Raw genomic sequence first — 25079 nt, 5'->3', positions numbered from 1 at the left:
ACCAGTATGGAGGAAATAATTAAGATCAGTTGAATAAATGCAAATACTGAATAAATGAATGAGGAAGCAATTCATCCTTATCTCCATTTATGTTTATACCCTCTAAATTGGGACTCCTATTACTATAATTTTAGCCCTCAATAGTTCACTGTTTGATGTATCAGTTTTATCTCTTAAAAAAGCTTTATCAGAGTCAAAGACTCTTTTATTTCACTTATATGATTTTTTCATTCTGCACTACATCTTCATTGTCAATTGCCACATTTTAGAGCTATCTCATCACAATGGGGGATTGATATTAGTTTGGCAAATGAGATATGTGGATCAGAAATAATTGATTTATCTACTTTCTCTCTTCATAAACCAGTCACTCACCTAAAATGAACCTATTAGAGGGCACAACTGCATTCCAGGGACAAAGAAAACTGTTAGTAGGTGCAAAATGGAAGATACAAGCATAGGTTTTGTAGACTTTGATAAAAGCATTTCCTGAGTGTAAAGTTATGTATTGGAGAAAGAGTGAGTATATGTAAAGAATATCCAGATTCTAAAGGGCCTTAAAAAGCAATTAGAACAGTTGTGACCTAATTAATAGGACAGAGGGAGTCACCAAAGTTTTTGATATATACACAAAATATAATTAAAATCTTGTTAGAAGACTATTAAGGCACCAATATCCTAAGAATGATCAAAGGGAGGAGAGACCATATGTTTGTTTCAGGAAGATTGAAGAGCCACAGCACCGCAGGGTCCCATCGACCATGATGGCAATTCGGTCACCCAGGACGTCAGCTTCATCCATGTAGTGGGTGGTCAGTAAGATGGTACGATCGCGTTTAAATTGCTGAAGGAGATCCCAGGTGGCCCTCCTTGAGACTGGGTCCATGCCAGATGATGGTTCGTCAAGTATCACTACCTAAAAACCAGAAGAACAATTCCATAACCATTGATAATTGATGATATGCTACTTGTGGGAAAATTTACTACTTGAGGGGAACACATTTAAGTAAATATGGAGAGTCTAGACTAAAAATGGCGGTAAAAACTCTAGGAAAAATAATAATCCCAAACTATAATATATCAGTTGAACCAATAATGCCATTTCCTTCTGATTATTACTGGCAATGTTCCTTTAAGATTCACATGAACTCTCAGGTTTTCTTCAGCTGAGCTTTCTAGACCAGCTGGCAGAAATCCATTTTTAGTGCCCCTCTCTCTGCCCACCCGCCCTCTCTCTCATTCTCTTTTTCTTAATACCTTGGAGCCCCCTAAAAGTGCTATAATGATGGAGAGTTTGCGCTTCATTCCTCCACTCAGTGACTGTGAAAATGCATCACGCTTTTCTAGCAGGTTAAAAGTAGACAGCATATGGTCAATTTCCACAGGAGACACTTTGTGGGATACACTTTTTACCTAGAAAGAGGAGCCAGAATTTACACGGTGCATCCAATTTTATCCTCAGAATGTTCTTAGATCATAAGGTTTTTTTAAATGTATCTATATACATAAATGAAGTTTCTTGTAATCTTATCCTTTAAAGATTTTATACCAGCTCTTTTGTGACATCAGCTACGTAGTGTCTTCTTTCCATTGCCTCCCTTTATGTCTATAGGAGAGTTCCTAAGAAAAGAATTTTCAGAATTTATAAAGACACCTGAAGATCATGAATAGAGGCAGACAAGAAACCTATCTCTAGCTTCCAGGTATGATGAAGTAAACACACACACCCCTTTATCTCTCACTGAATTCGATTATTAAACCTGGAGAACTATAAAAAGTAAACATCAGCAGTTGGATCAGGAAGAACATCATAATCTGAAGTGCCACTGAACCAGTGTTGAGTTTACCATCTTTCCCTTATGTATCCTGTCCTCCAGCCTGAGTTGAAAGCAGTCCAAAGCCTGGAAGTGAGCACTGTAGTGCAGACAGAATGAGGTTAAGGATAAATCCTCTAGAAGAGTGGAAAAGGGAAAACTCTAAAGCTCTGAGGAAATGTGGGAGGGGCAGTCCCATTTTTCCCCTTCTGTTCTCTTGTGCTCCACCCCATGGGAAGTCTTGGGACAGGAATGGTGGCAAGACTGGAAAAGAGTGGGAATCCTGCAAAAGCCAAAACTCCGAGGGGGAGGAAATCTTCTTCTCAGTTCAGTAGACCCATGGCTCAAAAAAGACATAACTAAACCCAATCGCTTTTTACCATTTTGTCTTCCTGCCACTTGCGTGTGGCACAATCATGAAAGCGGGCAATTTCTGGCTGGAGGACTAAAAGGGAAATCCTGGGGAATCAGAATGTTAGGGAGAAAACAGCAGAGTGGAACAGGAAAGTAATATCATAAAGTTGTTTATGAACTCATGTGTTTAACCCATTATTTGCACACGTGGATCTAATCCTAATTAGTATAGCAACTTTAAAAATTACACTAATGAATAAACTCCTATACAGGTATGAGCTGACCGTGGGAGAGACTGGGACTAACACCCCAAAGTCTTTGAAACTGACACTGGAACCACAGCCCAAAGATAAGATATAAATAACATGTAAAGTCTCATGAGGTATTGTTGAAAATATCCAGGATAAAAAGAAAAATTACTTGGCACACAAAGAATCATAACATTATCAGCTCACACCAGAAAAGATAATCAACAGATATTAATGATTGGATGGCATGGATGTTGGAATTAACATAGCAAGTATCATCCAACTATAGATGATGTGCTCAATAACAGAACAGATGTGATAGAGGAAAGAGTCAATGAACTTGAAGACAGATCAATGGAAATTATCCAATCTGAAGAGAAAAAAAGATTGAAGAAAATGAAACAAAGCCTAAGGGACTTTTGAGACAACAACAAAATGTCCAATATTCATATCATTGAAGTTCTAGAAGAAGAGAAAAAAGAATACGTGGGTAAAATAATATTTGAAGACATAGTGACTGAAAAGTTCCCATGTTTGGCAAAAGACACAAACCTACAGAATGAAGAAACTTATTGAACCAGATCAAGAAAGATTCAAAGAAATCAAAACCAGACAAATCACAACCAAATTCCTGAAATGTAAAAATAAAGAAAAATATTGAGATTACCCAGAAAAAATGACAAATTATCTATAAGAAAACAATTCAGATGGTTATGGATTTTTCATCAGAAACCGTGCTGTCCATTATTTGGAACCACATTTTTTAAGTGCTGAAAGAAAAGAACTGTCAACTTAGATTTCTGTATCAAGCAAAAATATTCCTGTGGAATGACAGTGAATTAAAGATACTCTCAGGCGAAGGAAAAACTAAGTGAATTAATAGCTAATGGTATCGATATAAAACATCTGATGAAAGAATGTTTTTCAAACAAAAGAAATTAAACAGAAAACTTGGAACTTCACAAATGATAAAAGTACAACAGGAATGGTAAATACAAAAACTATTATTCTCTTATGGTTCTTTCAACATGCTAGATGATTTTAAGCAAAAAATATAACATTTTCTGATAATGTTTTCAATATATGTAGGTGTAATGTATAACACCTATAGCATAAAGGAAGGTGGATAAAACACCTGCAATGTGGTAAGGTTTCTACATTCCATATAAAGTTGGAAAACGCTGATTCTAAATAACTGTGAAAAGCCTAGTCTATATTTTGTAATCCTTAGAGCAACCACTAAGAATGTGGATGAGAGATATAGTAAAAATCACAATTGACAAATTAAAATAGAATACTAAAAAATGTTTAAATAACCAAAGAGAAGACTGGAAAATAGAAACAGAGGGAAAGTGCAGTGAGAAGAAACAGAAAACAAATAATAAAATGGTAGATTTAAATCCAAACATATCAATACTTAGATCAAAAATAAATGGTCTAAACACATCAATTAAAAGATACATCATCAGATTGTATTAAAAAATATGAGTTGGCTACACAATGTCTACAAGAAACTCATTTAAATTTTAATTATATAGGTAGGTTTAAAGTGAAGTATTTGAAGAAGATATACTGTGCAAACACAAATCAAAAGAAAGCTGGAATGGTTATATTAGTATCAGATAAAGTTGACTTCAGAGCAAAGAAAAGCACCAGAGATAAAAGAGGGACATTACATTTTGATATTGTGACAGGGTCCTAAATAATCTTACATATGCATAACCTAACAATAGAACTTAAAACAGAGAAAACAAAAAGGAATAACTGAAATAATGAATAGAAAAATACATGACTATAATAGGAAATTTCAGTACTCCTTACTCAAATACTGAACCACTAGGCAGAAATCAGCAAACATAACAGAAGAACTAAACAACAACCTTAAGTTACTGAATCAACTGATGTTTATAGAAAATTCCAACCTAACAGCAGAAACATTCTTCTCAGGAGCATATAACAGTCACCAAGACACCATATTTGGGTCATAAAACTGTAGCAATTTTAAAACATTTGAAATAACAACAAAGTATGATCTCTGACCAAAGCAGAATTAAACTAAAATAACAGAAAGAAAACAGGACAACTTTTCATCACTTGACATTAAAGAAAATATTTGTAAATGATATTGTCACAGAAGTCTCAAGAAGCACAGAAAATATTTTGAACTGAATAAAAATGAAAATATAGCAAGTGAGATAAAAATTTGTGGGATGTAGCTAAAGGAGTACTTAAAGAAAAACCATAGCCATAAATGCTTACATTAGAAAGAAAAAACACCTCAAATCAATTGCCTAAACTTTGACCTTAGAAACAAGAAAAAGGAGAGCAAAAACCCCAAATGCAGTCAAAGGAAGAATATAATAAATACATAGGCTTAATGCATGAAATAAAAAAGCAAAATGTAATAGAGAAAAATCAATGAACTTAAAGCTGATTCTTTGAAAAGATAATGAAACTGGATAAACTTTTAGTATGAATGACAGAGGAAAAAAAGAGAATTAAAACTTACCAATATCAAAAAGAAGAGATGATATTACTACAGACCCACAGACATTAAAAGGATAATGAGCAAATACTATAAATAGCTCTATTCATAAGCTGTCAACTTAGATGAAATACAGCAATTCCTCAAAAATCACAAAGTACCATAACTCATCCAATATGAAACAAATAACATCTGAATATTCCTATAATAGTCCTTAAACAAATTGCATTTGTTTTTTTCCCAGCTTTATTGAGATGCAATTGATATTTAAAAACTATAAGCATTTAAGTGGACAACTTTACACATATACTATACGGAAATTATCACCACAGTCAAGCTAATAGTGAACACATTCATCACCTCACATAATTTCTGTTTTCTTCCTTTTTTCTCCCTGTGGTAAGAAACATTTAAAACCAATCATGTCAGCAAATTTCAGTATGAAATACAGTATTGTTAACTCATTGTTGTACATTAGTTCTCCAGAAATTGTTCTTCCTGAACAACTGATACCTTGTTGTCAGTTGACCAAAATCTCCCTATCTCCCTATCCACTCCCAGTCCCTCGTAACTACCATTCTGTTCTCTGCTCCTATGAGTTTCACCGTTTTAGATTCTACATACAAGTGAGATCAGGCAGTATTTGTCATTCTGTGTCTAGTTTACTTCACTTAGCATGATGTCCTCCAGGCTAATCCATGTTGTCACAAATGTCAGGATTTTCTTATTTTTTTAAGGCTGAATAATTTCCATTACATACAGGTATACCACATTTTTTTTATCCTTTCATCGGTTGATGGACATTTAGGTTGTTTCTATATCTTGGTTATTGTGAATAAGAGTGCAGATATCTCTTCAAGATCCTGATTTTGTGTCCTTTGGATATACATCTAAAGTGGGACTGCTGGATGGCTCTTAAATAAATTGAATCTATGGTTTAGAACATCAAAAAATAAATCTCCAGATTCAGGTGGTTTTACTAGTAAACTTTACCTAACATTTAAGAAGAAATAAATTAAAATCAATTAATCAATCAATTAAATAAAAATAAAATAAATAAAACAATTTATAATTTTTTCCAGAAAATAGAAAAGGAAGGAACACTTCCCAACTCATTTTATGAAGCCAGTACTACCCTGATACTAACACCAGACAAAGGCAAAACAAAAAGGGGGTACAGGCTAATACACCTCACAAACTTAGTTCTGAACAAAACATTACCAAACCAAATTGGGATATGAATTAAAGAAATCCATGACCAAGTGAGGATTATCCTCTGAATGTAACGCTGTTTAAATATTTGAAAATCAATCAGTGTAATCCACCACATTAACAGTCTAAAGAAGAAGAAAAACCACACAGTCATTAATAGATACAGGAAAAGCCTTTAGTCAAATGCAATATTCACTCATAATAAAAACTCTCAGCAAACTGAGAACAGAAACAACGTTCTCAAATGTGCTAAAGGGTATACACAAAAACCCTCTTGGTGATGAAAGACTGAATACTTTCCCCCTGAGATCAAGAAAAAGTCAAGAATGCCCATTTCAATAATCATATTCAACAACATACTGTTCCTAGCCAGTGAAACAGGAAAGAAAAAGAAATAAAAGGAATACAGACTGGCACACAAAAAAGAAACTCTCCCTCTTCTTTGATGACACGATTGTGTACAAAACCACAGACACTACCAAAAAAAAATCCTAAACCTAGTAAGTGAGCTTATTAACAAGGTCAGAAGATAATAGGTCAACACGTAAATATCAGTCATTTTTCTGTGTACAATAAATGAATTAGAAATTAAAAAATTAAAAGCTCCAAATAATGAAATGGAACACACACGTACACACACCCCTAGTAAAGTATTGAATCTGTACACTGATAACTAAAAATGGTGATAAAAGAAATCAAAGACCTAATTTAATGCAGAGAAATACTTGAAATCTCAACATAGTAACAATGTTAATTTTCTCCAAAGTGATTAGTAGATTTAATGCAGTACTGATCAAAACCACAGCAGAACTTTTGTAAACATACAAAAGATAATGCAAAAAAATGTTATTAAGGGCCAAGCAGCTGTAATAGCTAAAATCTTTTTGGAAAAGAATATAGTTGGATAAATAGCACTATTTATATTGAGACCAAATGCAAAGCTACACTACTGAGGACAGTGTGGTATTTGCAAAGGATATACACATAGATCAGTGGAACAGAAAAGAGAGCTCAGAAATAAGCCCATAGAAATACAACCATTTGATCTTTCACAAATGTGCAAAAACAACTCACAGATGAACAAACAGCATTTTCAAAAATTGGTGTTAGAACAATTAATCTATATACAAAAAATGAACGAGACCTAAACTTTTCATCTTTATACAAAGACTAACTCAAAATGGATCATAGATCATAGTTTAACATGTAAAACTACAAAAATTTGGAAGAAAATACAGAATAAAATTTTCATTTCCTAGGGTTAGGCACAGAGTTCTAGAAAAGATAGCAAGAACCAGAACATTAAGAAAAACGTGATAGAAACTGAATTTTGATACTTAAAAACTTTTGCCCTGCAAAACACCTTGTCAAGAAAATGAAAAAATAAGCTACAGTTGGGGGAAAATACTTGCAAAGCACATATGCAACAAAGGACATATCTAGAATATATATAAGAATTCTCAAAAATTCAATAATAAGGAAACAAACAACCTGTATTTTAAAAAAGGACAAAGGGTCTGAACAAATATGTCACCAAAAAGGCTATGAAAATGGCAAATAAGCACATAAAAGATGGTCAACATCATTAACTATCCACAAAATGCAAATTAAAACCATGATTACCTAGAACTACACATCTATTAGAGTGGTGAATTTAAAAAAGTAGTAATATCAAGTTTTGGCAAGTATGTGGAGCACTCAGAACTCTCATACATTGTTGGTGGGGGTGCCACTCTGGAAAACAGTTTGGCAATCCCTTATAAACACTTCTACTATGATCCAGTTATCCTACTCTGAGAGAAGTAAAAACTTATGTTTGTTTATGAAACTCAAAACAGATTTATTTATACTCACCAAGCTTGGAAATAACCCAGGTGTCCTTCAGTTGGTACACTGTGTTACATCCAAACATGAAATACTACTTAGCAATTAAAAGAAACACACTGGTGATTTCAAAATTGTAGAATAGATAAACAAGATTATACTGTATAGCACAGGGAAATATACACAAAATGTTATGGTAGCTCACAGAGAAAAAAATGTGACAATGAGTGTGTATATGTCCATGTATGACTGAAAAATTGTGCTGAACACTGGAATTTGACACAACATTGTAAAATGATTATAAATCAATAAAAAAAGAAAAGAAACACACTGGTGATCATGCAACAGCACAGATGGATCTCAAAGGCACTATGCTCTGTGTAAGTAGATAATCTCTGAAGATTACATACTATATGATTCCATTTATGTGATATTCTCAACAAGACAAAACAGCTGTGATAAAGGACAGACCAGTGGTTACCTGGGGAGAGGGATGAATACAAAGGAATTGCATGAGGGAGTGTTTTGGGGTTATGAAACTGTTCTGTATCCTGATTGTGCTGTTGATTAAGTGAGTTAAATTTCATAGATCTGTATAAAAAGGGAAAGAAGTTAAATTTCCTGTACAATTAAAAAAATCTGACTCACCACAGAGTAGAAAAAAAGGTGTTCTGACAGGGTCAGGTCATTAAACAACAAGTCATGCTGAGGGCAGAAGCCCAAGCTTTCTCGAATCTTAGTTATGTTCTTTGTGATGTCATATCCATCAACATAGACTTCTCCTCTTGTGGGAGGGTAACGACCTACAAATAAGCCAGAGATACGACAAAAGCTGAATTTTGGTGAGAGAACATAAGATGTTGAAAGTTAGCACCTCAAATTCAGTCTATTTGTGAATTACTCCAAAGAATTAGCACTGATTCCCACAGAAGAATACTTACAGGAAAATATCAAGAGTTATACCTGGAAGGTGGGATTAGCTGTCTTAATTTTCTCTTTCCTTTCTTTTTTGTTTATATATATTTATTTTCTACAATGGGTATGGATTATATTGGTAATAAAAACATTTACATAATTTGCTGTATTTCAATGTATTTACCAGTTACTGTATTTGTGAACTGTATAGGTACTGTACAGATGCTGTGAAAAACAGAGAAGTCTGGAATATTTAACTTTTCCCCTCAAGAAATTTAAATATTAATAACAGTAAGTCCAGGGTTTGTGGTGAATTATTTGGCAATATGTAAAAAAGAAACTATAAGACCATTCAAACCATATGAATCATTTATCCTATTTATAAATATATTTTTATTGAATATCATTGCCATATAATAATATATTAGTTCTAAGCATATAACATAATGGTTTGATATTTGTATATATTGTGAAATGATCAAGATAATAAGTCTAGTTAACATCCTGCACCGTATGTAGTTACATTTTTTTCTTATGAGAACTTTTAAGATTTATTCTATTAGCAACTTTCAAATTTACAGTATAGTATTATTAACTGTAGTCACCATGCTGTAATTACAATCCCATGATTTGTTTATTTTATAATTGGAAGCTTGTAATTTTCGACCTTCTTCATCCATTTAGCCCAGTCCCCATGCCAGGCCTCTTACAACCAGATTTTCCTTTTTTAATGTCTGAATCATATTTCATTGTATAATATACCACATCTTCTTTATCCATCCATCTACCCATGAGAACTCGCATTTCTAACACATTTCCAGGTTAACATTTAAAATGCTGCTGGTCAGAGGACCAGACTTTGAGAATCATTGAATTAGGGTGAAGGCTACACTGCTAAATAAAAGAGGCCCCAAAGAATCTTTAAGACCGAAATTTTGCATTCATATGAAAACTCCAAGGTGAACAACCCAGGTTGGTAGGAACATCAGCTCCACATCTTCCTAACCCATTCATCCATGGAAGAACATGTAGTTTACCTCTACGTCTTGGCTGTTGTAAACAATGTTACAGTGAACATGGGTGTGCATATATCTTTCTGAGTGAGTGTTTTCATTCCCTTCAGATAAATATCCAAAGTGGGATGGCTGAATCATATAGTAGTTCTATTTTTTTTTTTTTGAGATTCCTCCATACTATTTGCCATACTGGCAATACCAATTTACATTCCCACCAACAGGGCATGAGGGTTCCCTTTTGTCTACATCTTTGCTAATACTTGTTATTTCTTGTCTTTTTCTCTTATCTTTTTTAATAATAGCCATTCTAACAAGTGTAGATGATAAATCATTGTGGTTTTGGTTTGCATTTCCCTGGTGAGTAGTGATTTGAGCACCTTTTGATGTACCTATTGGTCATTTGTATGTCTTTTTGGAAAACTGCTATTCAGCTCCTGCCCATATCTTAAAATGGATTCTTTTTTCACTATTGAGTTGCAGGAGTTCTTTACATATTTTGCATATTAAAACCTTGTCAAATACATCATTTGCAAATATTTTCCTTCATTTGGTAGGTTCCTTTTCACTTTGTTGATGGCTCCCTTTTTTAAATGATTTGTTTTAATTGAAGTATAGTCAATTTACAATGTAACATGTTAATTTCTGGTGTACAGCATAATGTTTCAGTTATACATGTATTTGTTTTCATATTGTTTCATTATAGGTTAATACAAGATGTTAAATATAGCTCCCTGTGATATACAGAAGAAACTTGTTGTTTAACTATTTTATATATAGTTGTTTGTATATGCAAATCTTGAACTCCTAATTGATCCCTTCCCACACCCTTCCCTTCCAGGTAACTGTAAGTTTGTTTTCCATGTCTGTGAGTCTGTTTCTGTTTTGTAAATAAGTTCATTAGTGTCTTTTTTTTTTCAAGATTCCATACATAAGTGATATCATATGGTATTTTTCTTTCACTTTCTGGCTTACTTCACTTAGAATGACAATCTCCAGGTCCATCCATGCTGCTGCAAATGACATTATTTTATTCTTTTTTAAGGCTGAATAGTATTCCATCGTAGAAATACACCACGGCTTCTTTATCCAGTCATCTGTGGATGGACATTTAGGTTGTTTCCATGTCTTGGCCATTGTAAACAGTGCTACTATGAACATTGGAATGCATGTACTTTTTTGAATTAGAGTTCCATCCAGATATATGCCCAGTAATGGGATTACTGGATCATATGGGAAGTCTATTTTTAGTTTTCTGAGGAAACTCCATACTGTTTTCCACAGTAACTGCATCAAACTACATTTCCACCAACAATGTAGAAGGGTTCCTTTTCTCCACATCCTCTCCAGCATTTATCATTTGTGGACTATTTAATGATGGCCATTCTGACTGCTGTGAGGTGTTATGTCATGGTAGTTCTGATTTGTATTTCTCTGATAATAGCAATATGAAGGATTTTTTTCATATGCTTATTGGGCATTTGTATGTCTTAATTGGAGAATTGCTTCTTTAGGTCTTCTGCCCATTTTTGGATTGGCTTGTTTGTGTTTTTTTATTAAGTTGTATGAGCTCTTTATATATTCTGGAAATTAAGCCATCAGTCCCATCTTTTGCAAATATCTTCTCTCATCCCACTGTCTTTTTGTTTTGCTTAAGGTTTCTTTTACTGTGCAAAAACTTCTAAGTTTAATTTGGTCCAATTTGTTTATTTTTGCTTTTATTTCTACTGCCTGGGTAGACTGCCCTAGAACATAGCTAAGATTTATGTCAGAAATGTTTTGCTTGTGTTTTCTTGTAGAAGGTTTATAGTTGTCTTGTCTGATATTTAAGTCTTTAAGTCATGTTAAGTTTATTTTTGTGTATGGTGTGAGGGAATTTTTTCTAATTTCATTGATTTACATGCAGCAATCAAGATTTCCCACAACCACCTGCTGAAAAGATTCTTTTCTCCATTGTATATTCTTGCCTCCTTTGTTGAAGATTAATTAACCATAAATGTGTAGGTTTAATTCTGGGCTCTTTATTCTGTTCCATTGATCCATATGTCTGTTTTTTCAGCAACACCACAGTGTTTTGATTACTGTAGCTCTGCAGTATTGTCTGAAGTCTGGGAGGGTTATTCCTCCAGCTTCATTCTTTTTCTTCAGTAATGCTTTGGAAATTCTGGGTCTTTGTGACTTCTTATAAATTTTAGGATTATTAGTTCTAGTTCTGTGAAAAATGTCCTGGATAATTTGATAGGGATAACACTAAATCTGTAAGTTGCTTTGTGTAGTATGGCCATTTTAATACTATTTCTTCTAATCCAAGAACATGGAATATCTTTCCATTTCTTTAAGTCATCTGAATTTTCCTAATCAATGTTTTGTTGTTCTCCACGTAAAAGTCTTTCACCTCCTTGGTCAGATTTATTCCTAAATATTTTATTTTTCTGGAATGGGATTTTAAAAGGGATTGTTTCTTTACTATCCTTTTCTGATACTTCATTGTTAGTGTAAAGAAATGCAATTGATTTCTGTATGTTAATCTTGTATCCTGCTACCTTGCCCAATTTTTTTTTATCAGCTCTAGCAGTTTTTGTATAGAGCCTTTAGGGTTTTCTATATATAGTATCATGTCATCCACATATAGTGCCAATTTTACCTCTTCTCTTCCAATTTGGATCCCTTTCATTTCTTTTTCTTTTCTGACTGCTATGGCTAAGACTTCCAATACTATGTTGAATAGAAGTGGTGACCAATGTTCATAGCAGCATTATTTACAATAGCCAAGACATGGAAACAGCCTAAATGTCCATCAACAGATGACTGGATAAAGATGTGGTATATTTATACAATGGAATACTACTCAGCCATAAAAACCGACAACATAACGCCATTTGCAGCAACATGGATGCTCCTGGAGAATGTCATTCTAAGTGACGTAAGCCAGAAAGAGAAAGAAAAATACCATATGAGATCGCTCATATGTGGAATCTAAAAAAAACAAAAACAAAAACAAAAACAAACAAAGCATAAATACAAAACAGAAATAGACTCACAGACATAGAATATAAACTTGTGGTTGCCAAGAAGGCGGGGGGTGGGAAGAGATAGACTGGGATTTCAAAACTGTAGAATAGATGAACAAGATTATACTGTATAGCACAGGGAAATATACACAAGATCTTATGGTAGCTCACAGAGAAAAAAATGTGACAATGAATATATATGTGTTCATGTATAACTGAAAAATTGTGCTCTACACTGGAATTTGACACAACATTGTAAAATGATTATAAATCAATAAAAAATGTTAAAAAAAAAAGAAGTGGTGAGAGTGGGCACCTTGTCTTGTTCCAGATTTTAGCGAGAAGGTTTCAACTTTTCACCATTGTGTATTATGTTGGCTGTGGGTTTGTCATAAATAGCTTTGATTACGCTGAGATGTGTTTCCTCTATACCCACTTTGGTTAGTTTTTTTTTTATATATATAATAAATGTGTGTTGAATTTTATCAAATGCTTTTTCTGCATCTATTGAGATGATCATGTGATTTTTGTCCTTTCTTTTGTTGATGTGGTGTATTACATCGATTGATTCATATGTTGAAACTTCCTTGTGTCCCTAGGATGAGACCAACTTGATCAAAGTGTATGATCTTTTTTATGTATTGTTGGATTCTGTTTGCTAATATTTGGTTGAGGATTTTCACATATATGTTGATAAATGATATTGGCCTGTAATTTTCTATTTCGGTAGTGTCTTTTAGTTTTAGTATCAGGGTGATGGTGGCTTCACAGAATGAATTTTGGAGTGTTTCCTACCTCGTCAATCTTACGGAAGAGTTTAATAAAGATTGGTATGAATTCTTATTTGTATGTTTGGTAGATTTCCCCAGTGAAGCCATCTGGTGCTGGACTTTTGTTTGCAGGGAGGTTTCTAAATTACAGATTCTATTTCACTTCTATTTCAGCCATTATTTCTTTAAAAAAAAATTACCACTTCCTCTCATTTTTCTGGGACTCCCATAATGAATACAGTTGCCCACTTGATGATATTTATAAGTCACCTAGACTCTCTTTTCTTCATTCTCTTTTCTTTGTTACTCCTCTGACTTGCTAATTTTAAATGACTTGTCTTCAAGTTCATGGATGTACTTTTCTGCCTGATCAAGTCTGCTGTTGAAATTCTCTAATGAATTTTCAGTTTAGTTATTTTCTATACCCAGAGTTTGTCTGGGTTTTTAAAAAGTAATTTCTATCTCTGTTAGTATTTTGATTTTATTAATGTTTCATTTTCTGCATTTAATTTCATTGTCTGCATTCTATTCTAGATCATTGAGCATCTTTAAAATGAGGTTTTGTTGAGTAATTCAGAAATCTGCCTTTCTTAAGAGTTAAGTGCTGGAGTTTGTTTTGTTCCTTTGATTGGGGCATATTTCCTTGTTTCTTTGTATGTCTTGTGAGGTTCTGCTGAGATCTGAACATTGAGATCTGACACCTCTCTCAGTTTTTATGGCCTGGCTTCCTTTACGGGAAGTCCTTCACCAATCAGCTCAGCTAGAGGTTTGAGGACCTTTCAAATCTTTTCTGGGATGTCTTCTCCAGGGTTGTGTCTCTGTGTGGATATATCCCAGCATATATCTGTTTTCAACTGTCTTAGTTTCCTTAAGCAGTTGGAGGTTTTGGTTTCAGTTTCTATTGTATTCATATTCTATACTCTGTTTCTCCCTGCCTGCAGAATTGCAAACTTCCCTGAGCTTTAAAGCACTTTAAAGTGTTACAGAGCTTGCCTCTTTTTTTCTGTGGATTTCAACCTGCATTCATACCTCATTGCCACTCCTGTTAGTGTTCTATTAAGCAAGACAGGAAACAGTCCCTTGAGCAGCCCCCAGACAAGCCAGAACATTAAATGCAAATTTCAGCCTTTTCTTTCTGTTCCAAGGAAGAATTCTGGCATTGGGAAGTTTCCTCCTCACTGTGCCACGCCATGCTGGAGGAAGGATTAGGTGAGAAAATGCCACTAACTTCATACCCTTTTTGGTAATGGCTATGCATTCATTTGTGTGATGCAGCTTCCAAAGCTGTTTCTAGAGTTTTTCAAAAAGGTATTTTTGTCTGTATATTGTTGTTAACTAAGTGTCTCTGCAGTGAACAAGGGCCTGGAGCTTCCAAGTCCACCATATTGCTGATGTCACTCTCACTTCCTATTGTCTCTCTGTTGCCCTTTTCTTCATTTAGCATTGCTTCATTGCTGTACGTCTTTGCCTGTTTCCAGAGTTCTGACAAAACTGGTGCTGACATTTTGTGCTAATTTGTCGATTTTGTCTGTGACGGTACTGCAACTTGGCACTACCTCCTGGGCCATTTTGCCCTGGATGGTTGCTTTTGAGCTGCATTTGTTGTATGAATAGGATTTCAATATGTGGAGAGTTGATTCAGTCATTTTCAATGAGAGAAAGGGCATGAGCACATATAGATAGGAAAATGCATAATGTATTTTCTTAAACAACATATAAAGTATGGCACTTCACACCTGTCAGAATGGCTATTATAAAAAGAAGACATAACAAGTGTTGGCAAGAATGTGGAATATGCTGGTGGGAATATGATTGGTGAGAATATAGAAAACAGTGTGGAAGTTCCTCAAGAAATTAAAAATAGAACTCCCATATGTAGTTCTATTCATACCATATAATCCAGGAATTCTACTTTAGAGTATTTATCCAGAGAAAATGAAACCACTGATGTGAAAAGATATATGCATCCCCATGTTCACTGCAGCATTATTTACAATAGCTAAGATATGAAAGTAACCTAGTATTCATTGATAGATGAGTGGATAAAGTAGACATGAGATTGATTGATCGATCGATCTATCTATCTATCTATCTATCTATCTATCTATCTATCTATCTATCTAATATATAAAGGAATATTACTCAGGCATAAAAAGAATGAAATCTTGCCATTTGTGACAACATGGATGGACCTAGAGGATATTAAAAGGAAGTAAGTCCTATAGAGAAAGACAAATCCCATGTGACTTCACTTATATGTAGAATCTAAAAAACAAAACAAACAAACATAAGAAAACAGAAATTGGCTCACAGATACAGAGGACAAAAAGATGGTTTCCAGAGTGGAGAAGAATGGGAGGATGGACAAAATAGGTGAAGGAGATTAAGAGGTACAAACTTCCAGTTATAAAATAAAGTCATGGGTATGTATGTACAGCATAAGGAATACAGACAGTAATATTACAATGTATTGTATGGTGACAGATGGTTAGTAGACTTACCATGGTGACCATTTCATAATGCATAAAAATACTGAATCACTATGTTGTACACCTGAAACTATATAATATTTTAAGTCAATTATACTTCAATAAATAAATATATGTTTTCACCACAAAAAGAAAAAAAAGCACATAGTGTGTTCCAAGATAACTTATGTAAATTACATTAACTATACATGTTATATATATATCATCATGAAGGTAATGAAAATTCAAATCATAACCTTATGATGTTAGCTAGATAGTTGTTCTTTTAAAAAGGGTTTTAACTGAGATTTAGAAGTGTCAGTTCAAATATACAAAACAGCAGAGAATATGAGTAGTGTCTGCCCCTCCTATCTTAGTTTTGGAATCACTTGTATCAAAGGAGAGGCTATTTTATCTCAACTACTAGGCTGAGCACTGATCCACCCTCTAGGACTTACACTAACCTCACCCACAATACTGGATTCATTGTTCTAGTTGTCCTTAAGATTCCTTATCCATTCTTCCTTTCTAGTAAATGCAATATTTCTAAAGTATAAACATTCATAAAATACTCTTCTGTGGCTTGTCATTGGTCTCAGAATAAATTCTAAACTTGACAGCATGGCTTCCCCAACCTTTTATAATTTGACTTTTTGATTACTCATCTAGCTTCATCTTTTACTATTATTTAAGTTCCTTCTTTGGTCTACTCATATAGATGTGCCATGCCTTTAAGTTTCCTATTCTTTGCTTATACCTGTAATATTCTCCTTTTCTTCCCTTAACAGCTCTTTATACTTCCTATTTGACTCACATTTGATGTCACTTCCATGTTCCTCATCACCAAAACAAGTTAGATGTCATTCTGTTGGATGAATAGCATCCTACATCTCCCTTCTTACTCATGCTTTGTTGTATGCTTCAAGTTTCTTGTGGGTATCTCTACCAGAGTATAAAACTGAGTGGAAGAAAGTTGAAATCCCCACTGTATTATTAATTCCTATAGAAGGATTGGCATATAAATTTTTAAGCAAAAAAATGGATGAATTTATTGTATCATTTGGAGCATCTTGGTTTTTAAATAACTGAAACTGTAATAATAACTGCAAGATTGAAATGACATTATATTCAACACTATAAATTGTAGATTGGTTTACAGTTTTAGAAGGAATCTGACTTGTGCTCTGGACAGAGCTGAATGCATACCTGTGAGAATAGATAAGGTTGTGCTTTTTCCTGCACCATTCTGTCCTAGAAGAATAGTGATCTGACCCTCATATAAATTCAATGACATGTTATTTATTGCTACTTTGTCACCGAATTCCTGTGGAATAAAGAAAAGAATAACTTGGTATCTGTGGCTATCACTTAACAAATGATGAACACTTATATCCTTTATCCTTAGAAGAAATACCATATCATAAACTCACATTGTAAAAAGATGATGCTGTGAACATGGAATAATACTTGTAGGTGAACTGAGTTTGTATACTAGTCAAAATAAAGGTGAAGTCTCAGTGGTATGTATATCTAACTTAATTTGGTAAGTAAAATGGAGATTTCTCTATATTCTGTGCATGAAGAATATCATATAGTAATTATGGGCTTACTCAACTGTAGCAAGAGCTAGGGAAGCTCACAGAAGCTGCCACCCATGGTCAGAAAAACTGATGCCATGATTTAAGTCAGAATTTTAGTGACTGATAAAAGTACATACAGATATCCTTGAGATTCCTAGGAGGAATTTGTAAATTCAGATATGGTCCATTATTTGTTTTTTATGGCCAATGAACTAAGAAGAGCCTTTTACAATTTTAAAGTGAAAAAAAAGTTTGAATTTGCACTGAAACAAAACTGATAACTTGTAAGTCTTAGTGTTATTAAACAATATATAATCCAATAACAACAAAAAAAAGGTAAGTGGTGTGGCCATATTAACATTAGCCAAAGTAGGTTTAAGAGTGAAGAGTATCGCCAGGGATAAGGAATGTCATTTTGTAATCATAAAGAGATCAACTTTTCAAGAAGAGATAATATTCCTAAATGTTTATGCATCTAATAACAAGAGTTCAAAATATATGAGGTAACAAGTAACAGAAGTACAAAGAGAAATAGAAAAAGGAATTTATTTTCAAAGACTTCAACACTTTTCTCTCAATAATTATTAGAATATGTAGAATCAGTGAAGACATAGAATATTTGAAGAGCTAATAACTAACTTGACTTAACTGACATTTTTTATCATTCCACTAAACAGGAGCAGATTACATATTAATTTTAAATATTTATAACACATGTAGGCAGGTGATAGTCTGAGCCATAAAATCAGAATTAATAAAGTTAAAAGAATTCAAGTCATACAGTGTCTTTCTTTGACCATAAGCAGAATTGAATTAGAAATTAATAACAAAAATATCTATGGAAAATCCCCCCAAATAATTGGAAACTAAATTAATATAAGTTGTACAAAAGCTCTTCTAGAAAAGTGAAAAGGGGGAAATACTTCCCAGCTCACTCTACGAGGCTAGCATTATCCAGGTATCAAAACTAGAGGAACATCTTACAGGAAATGAACATAGACCAATACCCATTATAAACCTAAATAAAAACATTCTAAACAAAATTTAAGAAACTGAATCCATTAAAATAGTTAATAGAGAGTTCCATTTCTGGGAAATAAGTATGAAGAGCTCCACAGACCCACTCCCCAGTGAAACAAGAAAATCTGGTCAAAATTGAAAAACAAAACAAAACAAAAAAACAACCACTTCAAAGTCTTCAGAAACCGATCTGAGAATACAGCAAGAGAAAACTCATTTATTTAAGAAAATCTAGTAAAACTTGGCAAGAACAGAAAGAGTTTGTATTAGTTGCTCTAGTTTGTCATCTAAGAACCATTCCAGTTTCCTCCTTTTCCTTCAATGTCCCCAATTTCCCAATATTCTCAGTTCTGTTGAAAATATCTTGGATCCATCCATTTCTCTTCATGTATACTGCCACCACCTTGGTCTAATTATCATTTCTTAAAGAAAGTACCCTTTTGCCTTCTTCTTCCTACATTTAACCTTTTCTACTCTTCACTTTCCAATGCCCCGTTTTCCACATTATAGCCAAAATGATCTTTAAAAAAAACGTATATTCCTCCAGTGCTTTGAACCAATCAGTGGCTTCCCAATGAAGCCATTTACTATCATTTTTTGGCCTCCAAATATACTGGTCTTCCTTCTGTTCCTAAAGCACATGAACGTCAGGGTTTTCAAACTTGCTATTTTTCTAACTAACACGTGTGTTCTTCTCTTAGTTTTTTCAAACAATTGGCTCTTCTCATTCTTTAGGTCTCAGTTCAAAGGACATCCCTTCAGAGAGGTTTTCCTTTAACTATGTTTAGTGTTATCCTTCCCAACCACACGCCCAGATGTTACTATTGCATCATCAAGTTTATCTTCTTCACAGAGTTTAAGTACAAAATTCATATACCACTTGTTGCAAGCCTATCAAATTAAAAGTATAGTAGATAGAGCAAATAAGATCATATTTGTAAAGCTATTAATATATTCTATGAATGCTTCAAATTAGGACTTTATTAATTATGATTCCTGATTAAGCATCTCATTTGTTTTCTTGGAATGTCTAGTTGCAAACAATTCTAATGCCCTTTTATGGCTTTAATCCTCATAGGAAAAAGAGACCTTTGAAACAATACCTTGTACAAATTCTTGATCTGGATACCTGCCACCAAACTGGTAGGTTCAGGCTCAAAATACTTGTTTTGAGTTACTTCACCATCTTTCACTTTTCTTTTTTTTCTTTTGATTCTTGGTTGGCCAAACCAGTATGAGCGCTACAAAGAAAGCCAAAAGGTAATTACCAAAATGAGCATAAGAAATGAAGCACTCCATCTGAACAGACTGATAACAAGTAAGTCTGAGTCAGTGATGAAAACTTCCCTACAAAGGAAAGTCCAGAACCAGAAGACCTCACTGTTTGAATTCCACCAAACATTTAAATAAATAAGAATTAACAACAAAGCTTCTACAGGTCTTCCAAAAAGTATAAGAGGAGGTAACATTTCCTAATTCATTCGATGATCTCAGCATTACCCTGACAACAAAGTCAAAGAGATCACAAAAAAACTACAGACCAGTATCTCTTATGAATATAAATGTAAAAATCTTCAATAAAATACCAGTAAACTGAATGCAATAGCATATCAAAAGCATTATAGACTATGATAAAGTATGATTTACCCCAGGAATGGAGGAGTGGTTCAACATATGAAAGTCAATCACTGTAACACATCACATTAATAGAACCATGGAAAATAACACACATGATCAGCTCAATTGATGCAAATAAAGCCTCTGACAAAGTGTGTTAAAGGTAAAGAAGAGAACTTTATCAAAATGATAAGCGGCATTCATGAAGAAACCCACAGCTAACATCATACTCAATGGTGAAATACTGAAGGCTTTTCCTCTAATATCAGGAATAAGACAAGGATGCCTGCTTTCACCCTTGCTACTCATTACTATACTGGGAGTTTCAGCCAGAACAATGAGGTAGGAAAAAGAAATAAAAGGTATCCAAATTGGAAAGCAAGAAGTAAAACTATCTATGTTTGAAGATGACAAGATCCTACTTATTAAGAAAAGCCCAAAGAATGCCCTCCCCCACATACTAGAAGAGATAATGAACAAATTCAGCAAAGATGCAAGATACAGGAACAACATGCAAAAATCAGTTGTGTTTTCATGCCCCTGCAACAGATAATTCAAAAAGAAAATTAACAATTTCATTTACAATGGCATCCAAAAGATTAATATACTTGAGAAGTTAACCAAAAAGGTAAAAGACTTGCACACTGAAAACTATAAAACTTTGCTGAAATAATTTAAATAAGACTTCTATAAACAGAAAATTTATGGACTTGAAGACAATATTTTTAATGTGGCAATACTAGTTCAAAAATCAACAGATTCAATGTAATCTCTATAAAAATTTAAATGGGCATATCTGCTGAAATAGAAAAGCTGATCCTCAAGTTCATATGGAACTGCAAGAGACCCCTGATAGCCAAAACAATCTTGAAAAAGAACAAAGTTGGAATACTGAGACTTTCAGATTTCAAACTTTACCATAAAACTACAAGAATCAAATCAGTGTGGTATTGGTATAAGGATAAACATATAGGCCAATGGAATAAAATTAAGGGTCCAGAAATAAACCCATACATCTATGCCCAACTGATTTATATCAAATGTGCTAAGACCATTCAATGGGGAAAGAATAGTCTTTTCAGAGACTGTTGCTGGGACAACAGGATATCCACCTGTAGAAGACTGAAGCTGGATCCCTACCTCACACTGTATAAAAATTAAATCAAATTTGATGAATGATGTAAATATAAGAGATAAATCCCAAAAAATTCTTAGAAAAAAACATAGGGGTAAATATTCATGACCTTATATCTGACAATGGTTACTCAGATATGACACCAAATTCACAAGCAACAGAAGAAAAATTGATAAACTGGATTCAATCAAAATTGAAACTTTTGTGCATGAAGGACACTATCAAGAAAGTGAGAAGACAACCCACAGAATGGAAGAAAGTATTTGCAAATCATATATCTGATAAGGGTCTAGTGTCCAGAATATAAAAAAAGACAAAACAACCTGATTTTAAAATGGGCACAGGACTTGAATAGACATTTCTCTAACTAATATATACAAATGGCCAACAAGTACATGAAGAGATATTAACATGATTATTCATTAGGGAAATGCAAATCAAAACATCAAGATACCACCTTATATATAAAGAGGTATAATAAAAGAAAAGAATGTTTGATGGTTCCTGAAAACATTAAACATAGAATTGCCAATCTGAGGTATGGTCACAAATTCCACTCCTAGATATACAGTCTGCCCAAAATTGAAACTGTTGTTCAAAGAACCACTTGTATACAAATATTAACAGCAGCACTACTCAATAGCTCAAAGATGTCCTATATATCCAACTATGGATTAACAGATAAAGGAATTGCTCTTCATACATTCACTGGAATATTATTCAGCAATCAAACAGAATGAAGTACTGATACATATTATAACATGGATAAACATAAAAAAATTATGGTAAATGAAAGAAGCCAGACACAAATGACTACATATTGTGTGATTCCCTTTATATGAAACATCCAGAATAGGTAAATGCATAGAAAAAGAAAGGTGATTAGTGGATGCTAGGGGCTTTGGGATAGGGATAAATGGGATGTGACTTCTTAAAGGGTACAGAATTTTCTTTTTGAGTGATTAAAATATTTTGAAACTAGATACCTGCAAGTATATTATAAATGTACAAAATGCCACCAGTTTGCTTACTTTAAAATGGTTAGTTGTAAGTTATATGAATTTCATCTGAATTGAAAATTTAAATGTGAAAAAAAATGAGGCACTTTGAGAATTAAAAACACTTCGGCTTGCTTTACTTTCTGAGAGAGAGAAAGCTGTTGCATAGTTTCAGGGTTATGTTTGCAGCACAATTATGCATGATTTGAATCTCCAGGGTTTAGAAGTAAAAACTCTTTAAAATGCTAGTATTCAAGAAGTAGGGACAAAATGGAATTACTCAAAAATGAGATCACAGCCAGTGCATTTTATCACACTTGGTCAGAACACCTTCTTTGTACCAGTATTATCCAGTAATGTTAAGGAAACATGAAGGGCATGATGTAGAAGTTCTAACCATCGCAAGGAAGCAGGCAGTGAGAAAACTGATATGGGAAATACCTGATCCTCTCCTCACCAGGATCTAAGAAAACATCACATTTAACTGGGAGCACATTTTGCAGAAGTTTCTTTATTCTCTGATTTAATCCACTATGTACCACTTGGCTGAAGAAGGGGTATATTAAAATTTTCAATGTATGGTGTTTCATTGTGTTATCCATAGATGTTGTGCACCTGCATCTGTGGAAGGCTTTTAAGGGTTATTAAGAAATGGCTATAGCATTTCAATATGGATGGTATGCAAATGAAAATGATTCTTCTCATGCCCTTTTGATTTGATTATAAACATCATGAAATAGGCTCATAAGGACTATGGTCTTTCATAATAACAGGAGCATTAGAACTCACCATAAGAAAAAAGTACCATGGCTTGGGCACGCCATACTGCCCTGGAAAGACGTTTTCTATATACCAGGTCACAAGGCCATACAAGAAGGCATCAAGTAAAAGCATTCCCGACATATGGCCCAGGACGAGATTATTGTCAAGGCTGGCTGGTGTCCAAAGGTTATCCCACTTAACACCAATTCCTGAAATAAAAAGGAGATATATACCATAGATGACAGCTCTGTGACTGAAACAGCAAAGAAAGAAGTTGATACCCTAAATTGCCACTGTGAATTATCTGTATGTTTACACCCTTAGGTCATCCAAGAAAGTGATGGAATATATAATAACATTGATATCCTCCCTCCTCCCTTCAAAACCTACCAACATAAATAGACAAAGTCAATGACCGAAACAAAAATAAACAGTAACAGAAAAGCTAAGAAAAAAACCAGACCTATTAGAAGTTATCCGTCTATCTTTCCCCCTCATGCTAAATTCCTACTGAAATAACCATTAGGATATATACATTTGGAAAACTATTTAACAGCACTAGAGAAGGATGGTGATTACCAAGCAGAAGAGAAAAATAAATTCTGCTCACAGTACTGACAGAAATGGGAAAAATTTTCACCAAAAGAAGACACGTAATCCTTTGTTCTTCTACTTTCTCTATTTCTGGACAGAGTTAGCACAACTGAAAAAGCATTAGGGCATCCAGTGAACTCCTAATTCAAAGAGGAAAGACATGAAGACAACAGTGGCCCATGAAACCCATCCTTTCTTCTATTTTAGCCCTCACTCTCCTATAGATCAGCACTATGAGAAGAATATTCATGAGCACTGTGTCTTTGAAAAGGTAACAGTCTGAGAAAAAAGTGGTAGAATTAAAGATGATTATCAAAATGAAAGTCATTTGGAGAGGCAATGAACAGCAAATTAGAAACCATATGAAAAGAGAATGTAGAACACAAAATTCAGGAATTCTACCGTAACTTGAGAAATTCTTCCATTCAAAATAAGAGTTCCTGAAAAATAAAATAAGTAATATAAAAAAACCTGAATAATAAAATGAAATACCCTGATAAAAATAACTCAGAAAACTAAAGGTGTACATTCTGTTGCAGATTAAGCCAATGGAAATCCCATATCTAGATAAAGTCTAGTTAATTTTTCAATGTTTTGTGTATAAAGTTAGAATGATCAAAGTATCCATAAAGAAACCACATGTGTGACTGGCTATTCATTGGGAGATTTTGTTCACAGATGAGAAAATTAAGTATCTTAAACCCTCTTCATTAACCAATAAATGCAATGAAATCCCCAATAAATCCCAACAAGAGTTTTCATAGAATTTGACAAAGTGACCTTAACGTACAAATGGAAAGCAAAGTGAAAAGAATAACTGAAGGTATGGGGACAAGAGTAACTGACATTAAGACTTATTATAAAGCTATAGCAAGCAAAACCATTGTGGTATCGACACAAAACAGACTAAAAAAAAGATCAACAGCCTGAAACAGAGTACCGAAGAAGATCCATGCACAAATGGAGACATGATATAAAACAAAGGTGGAATGAGAAAGCAGTACAGAACAACAAACTCCCAATACATGGCTGCAATAGTTTGATTTTCATGTGAAAAATAAAATTAGGTTCTTACCTAATAACAAATAGATATGTCAATTCTATGCTTATTGAAAATCCACATGTAAATATGTAAAAGTATGAGAATATAAAATGTAAAAGAAAATACAGAATTATTATCTTTAAGACTCTGGGTATGGAAGGATTCCTTAAAGAAAACTCAAGTATACAAACTAAAGGAAAGGCTAAACTAAAAGACA

The 25079-nt window shown here is 33.7% G+C and overlaps 1 protein-coding gene across 1 annotated transcript in view; it reads right to left on the bottom strand.

Moving 5' to 3' along the window:
• Positions 1 to 25079, bottom strand: part of LOC102531605 (phospholipid-transporting ATPase ABCA3-like) — a 107779-nt gene that overhangs the window by 49734 nt on the left and 32966 nt on the right. The window contains exons 10-15 of the mRNA XM_072942768.1: positions 23254 to 23435; positions 19818 to 19955; positions 17321 to 17438; positions 8586 to 8740; positions 1258 to 1413; positions 706 to 916 (exon numbers count right to left, since the gene is read on the bottom strand). Coding sequence (XP_072798869.1) covers positions 706 to 916; positions 1258 to 1413; positions 8586 to 8740; positions 17321 to 17438; positions 19818 to 19955; positions 23254 to 23435 — 960 coding nt within the window. The remainder of the gene's footprint in view (positions 1 to 705; positions 917 to 1257; positions 1414 to 8585; positions 8741 to 17320; positions 17439 to 19817; positions 19956 to 23253; positions 23436 to 25079) is intronic.

This window comes from Vicugna pacos, chromosome 18, assembly GCF_048564905.1.
Source record: "Vicugna pacos chromosome 18, VicPac4, whole genome shotgun sequence".
In the NCBI taxonomy this organism is placed as follows: domain Eukaryota; kingdom Metazoa; phylum Chordata; class Mammalia; order Artiodactyla; family Camelidae; genus Vicugna; species Vicugna pacos.
The sequence above is the reverse complement of the archived record's forward strand: the minus strand, read 5'-3'. Positions and strand labels throughout refer to the sequence as shown.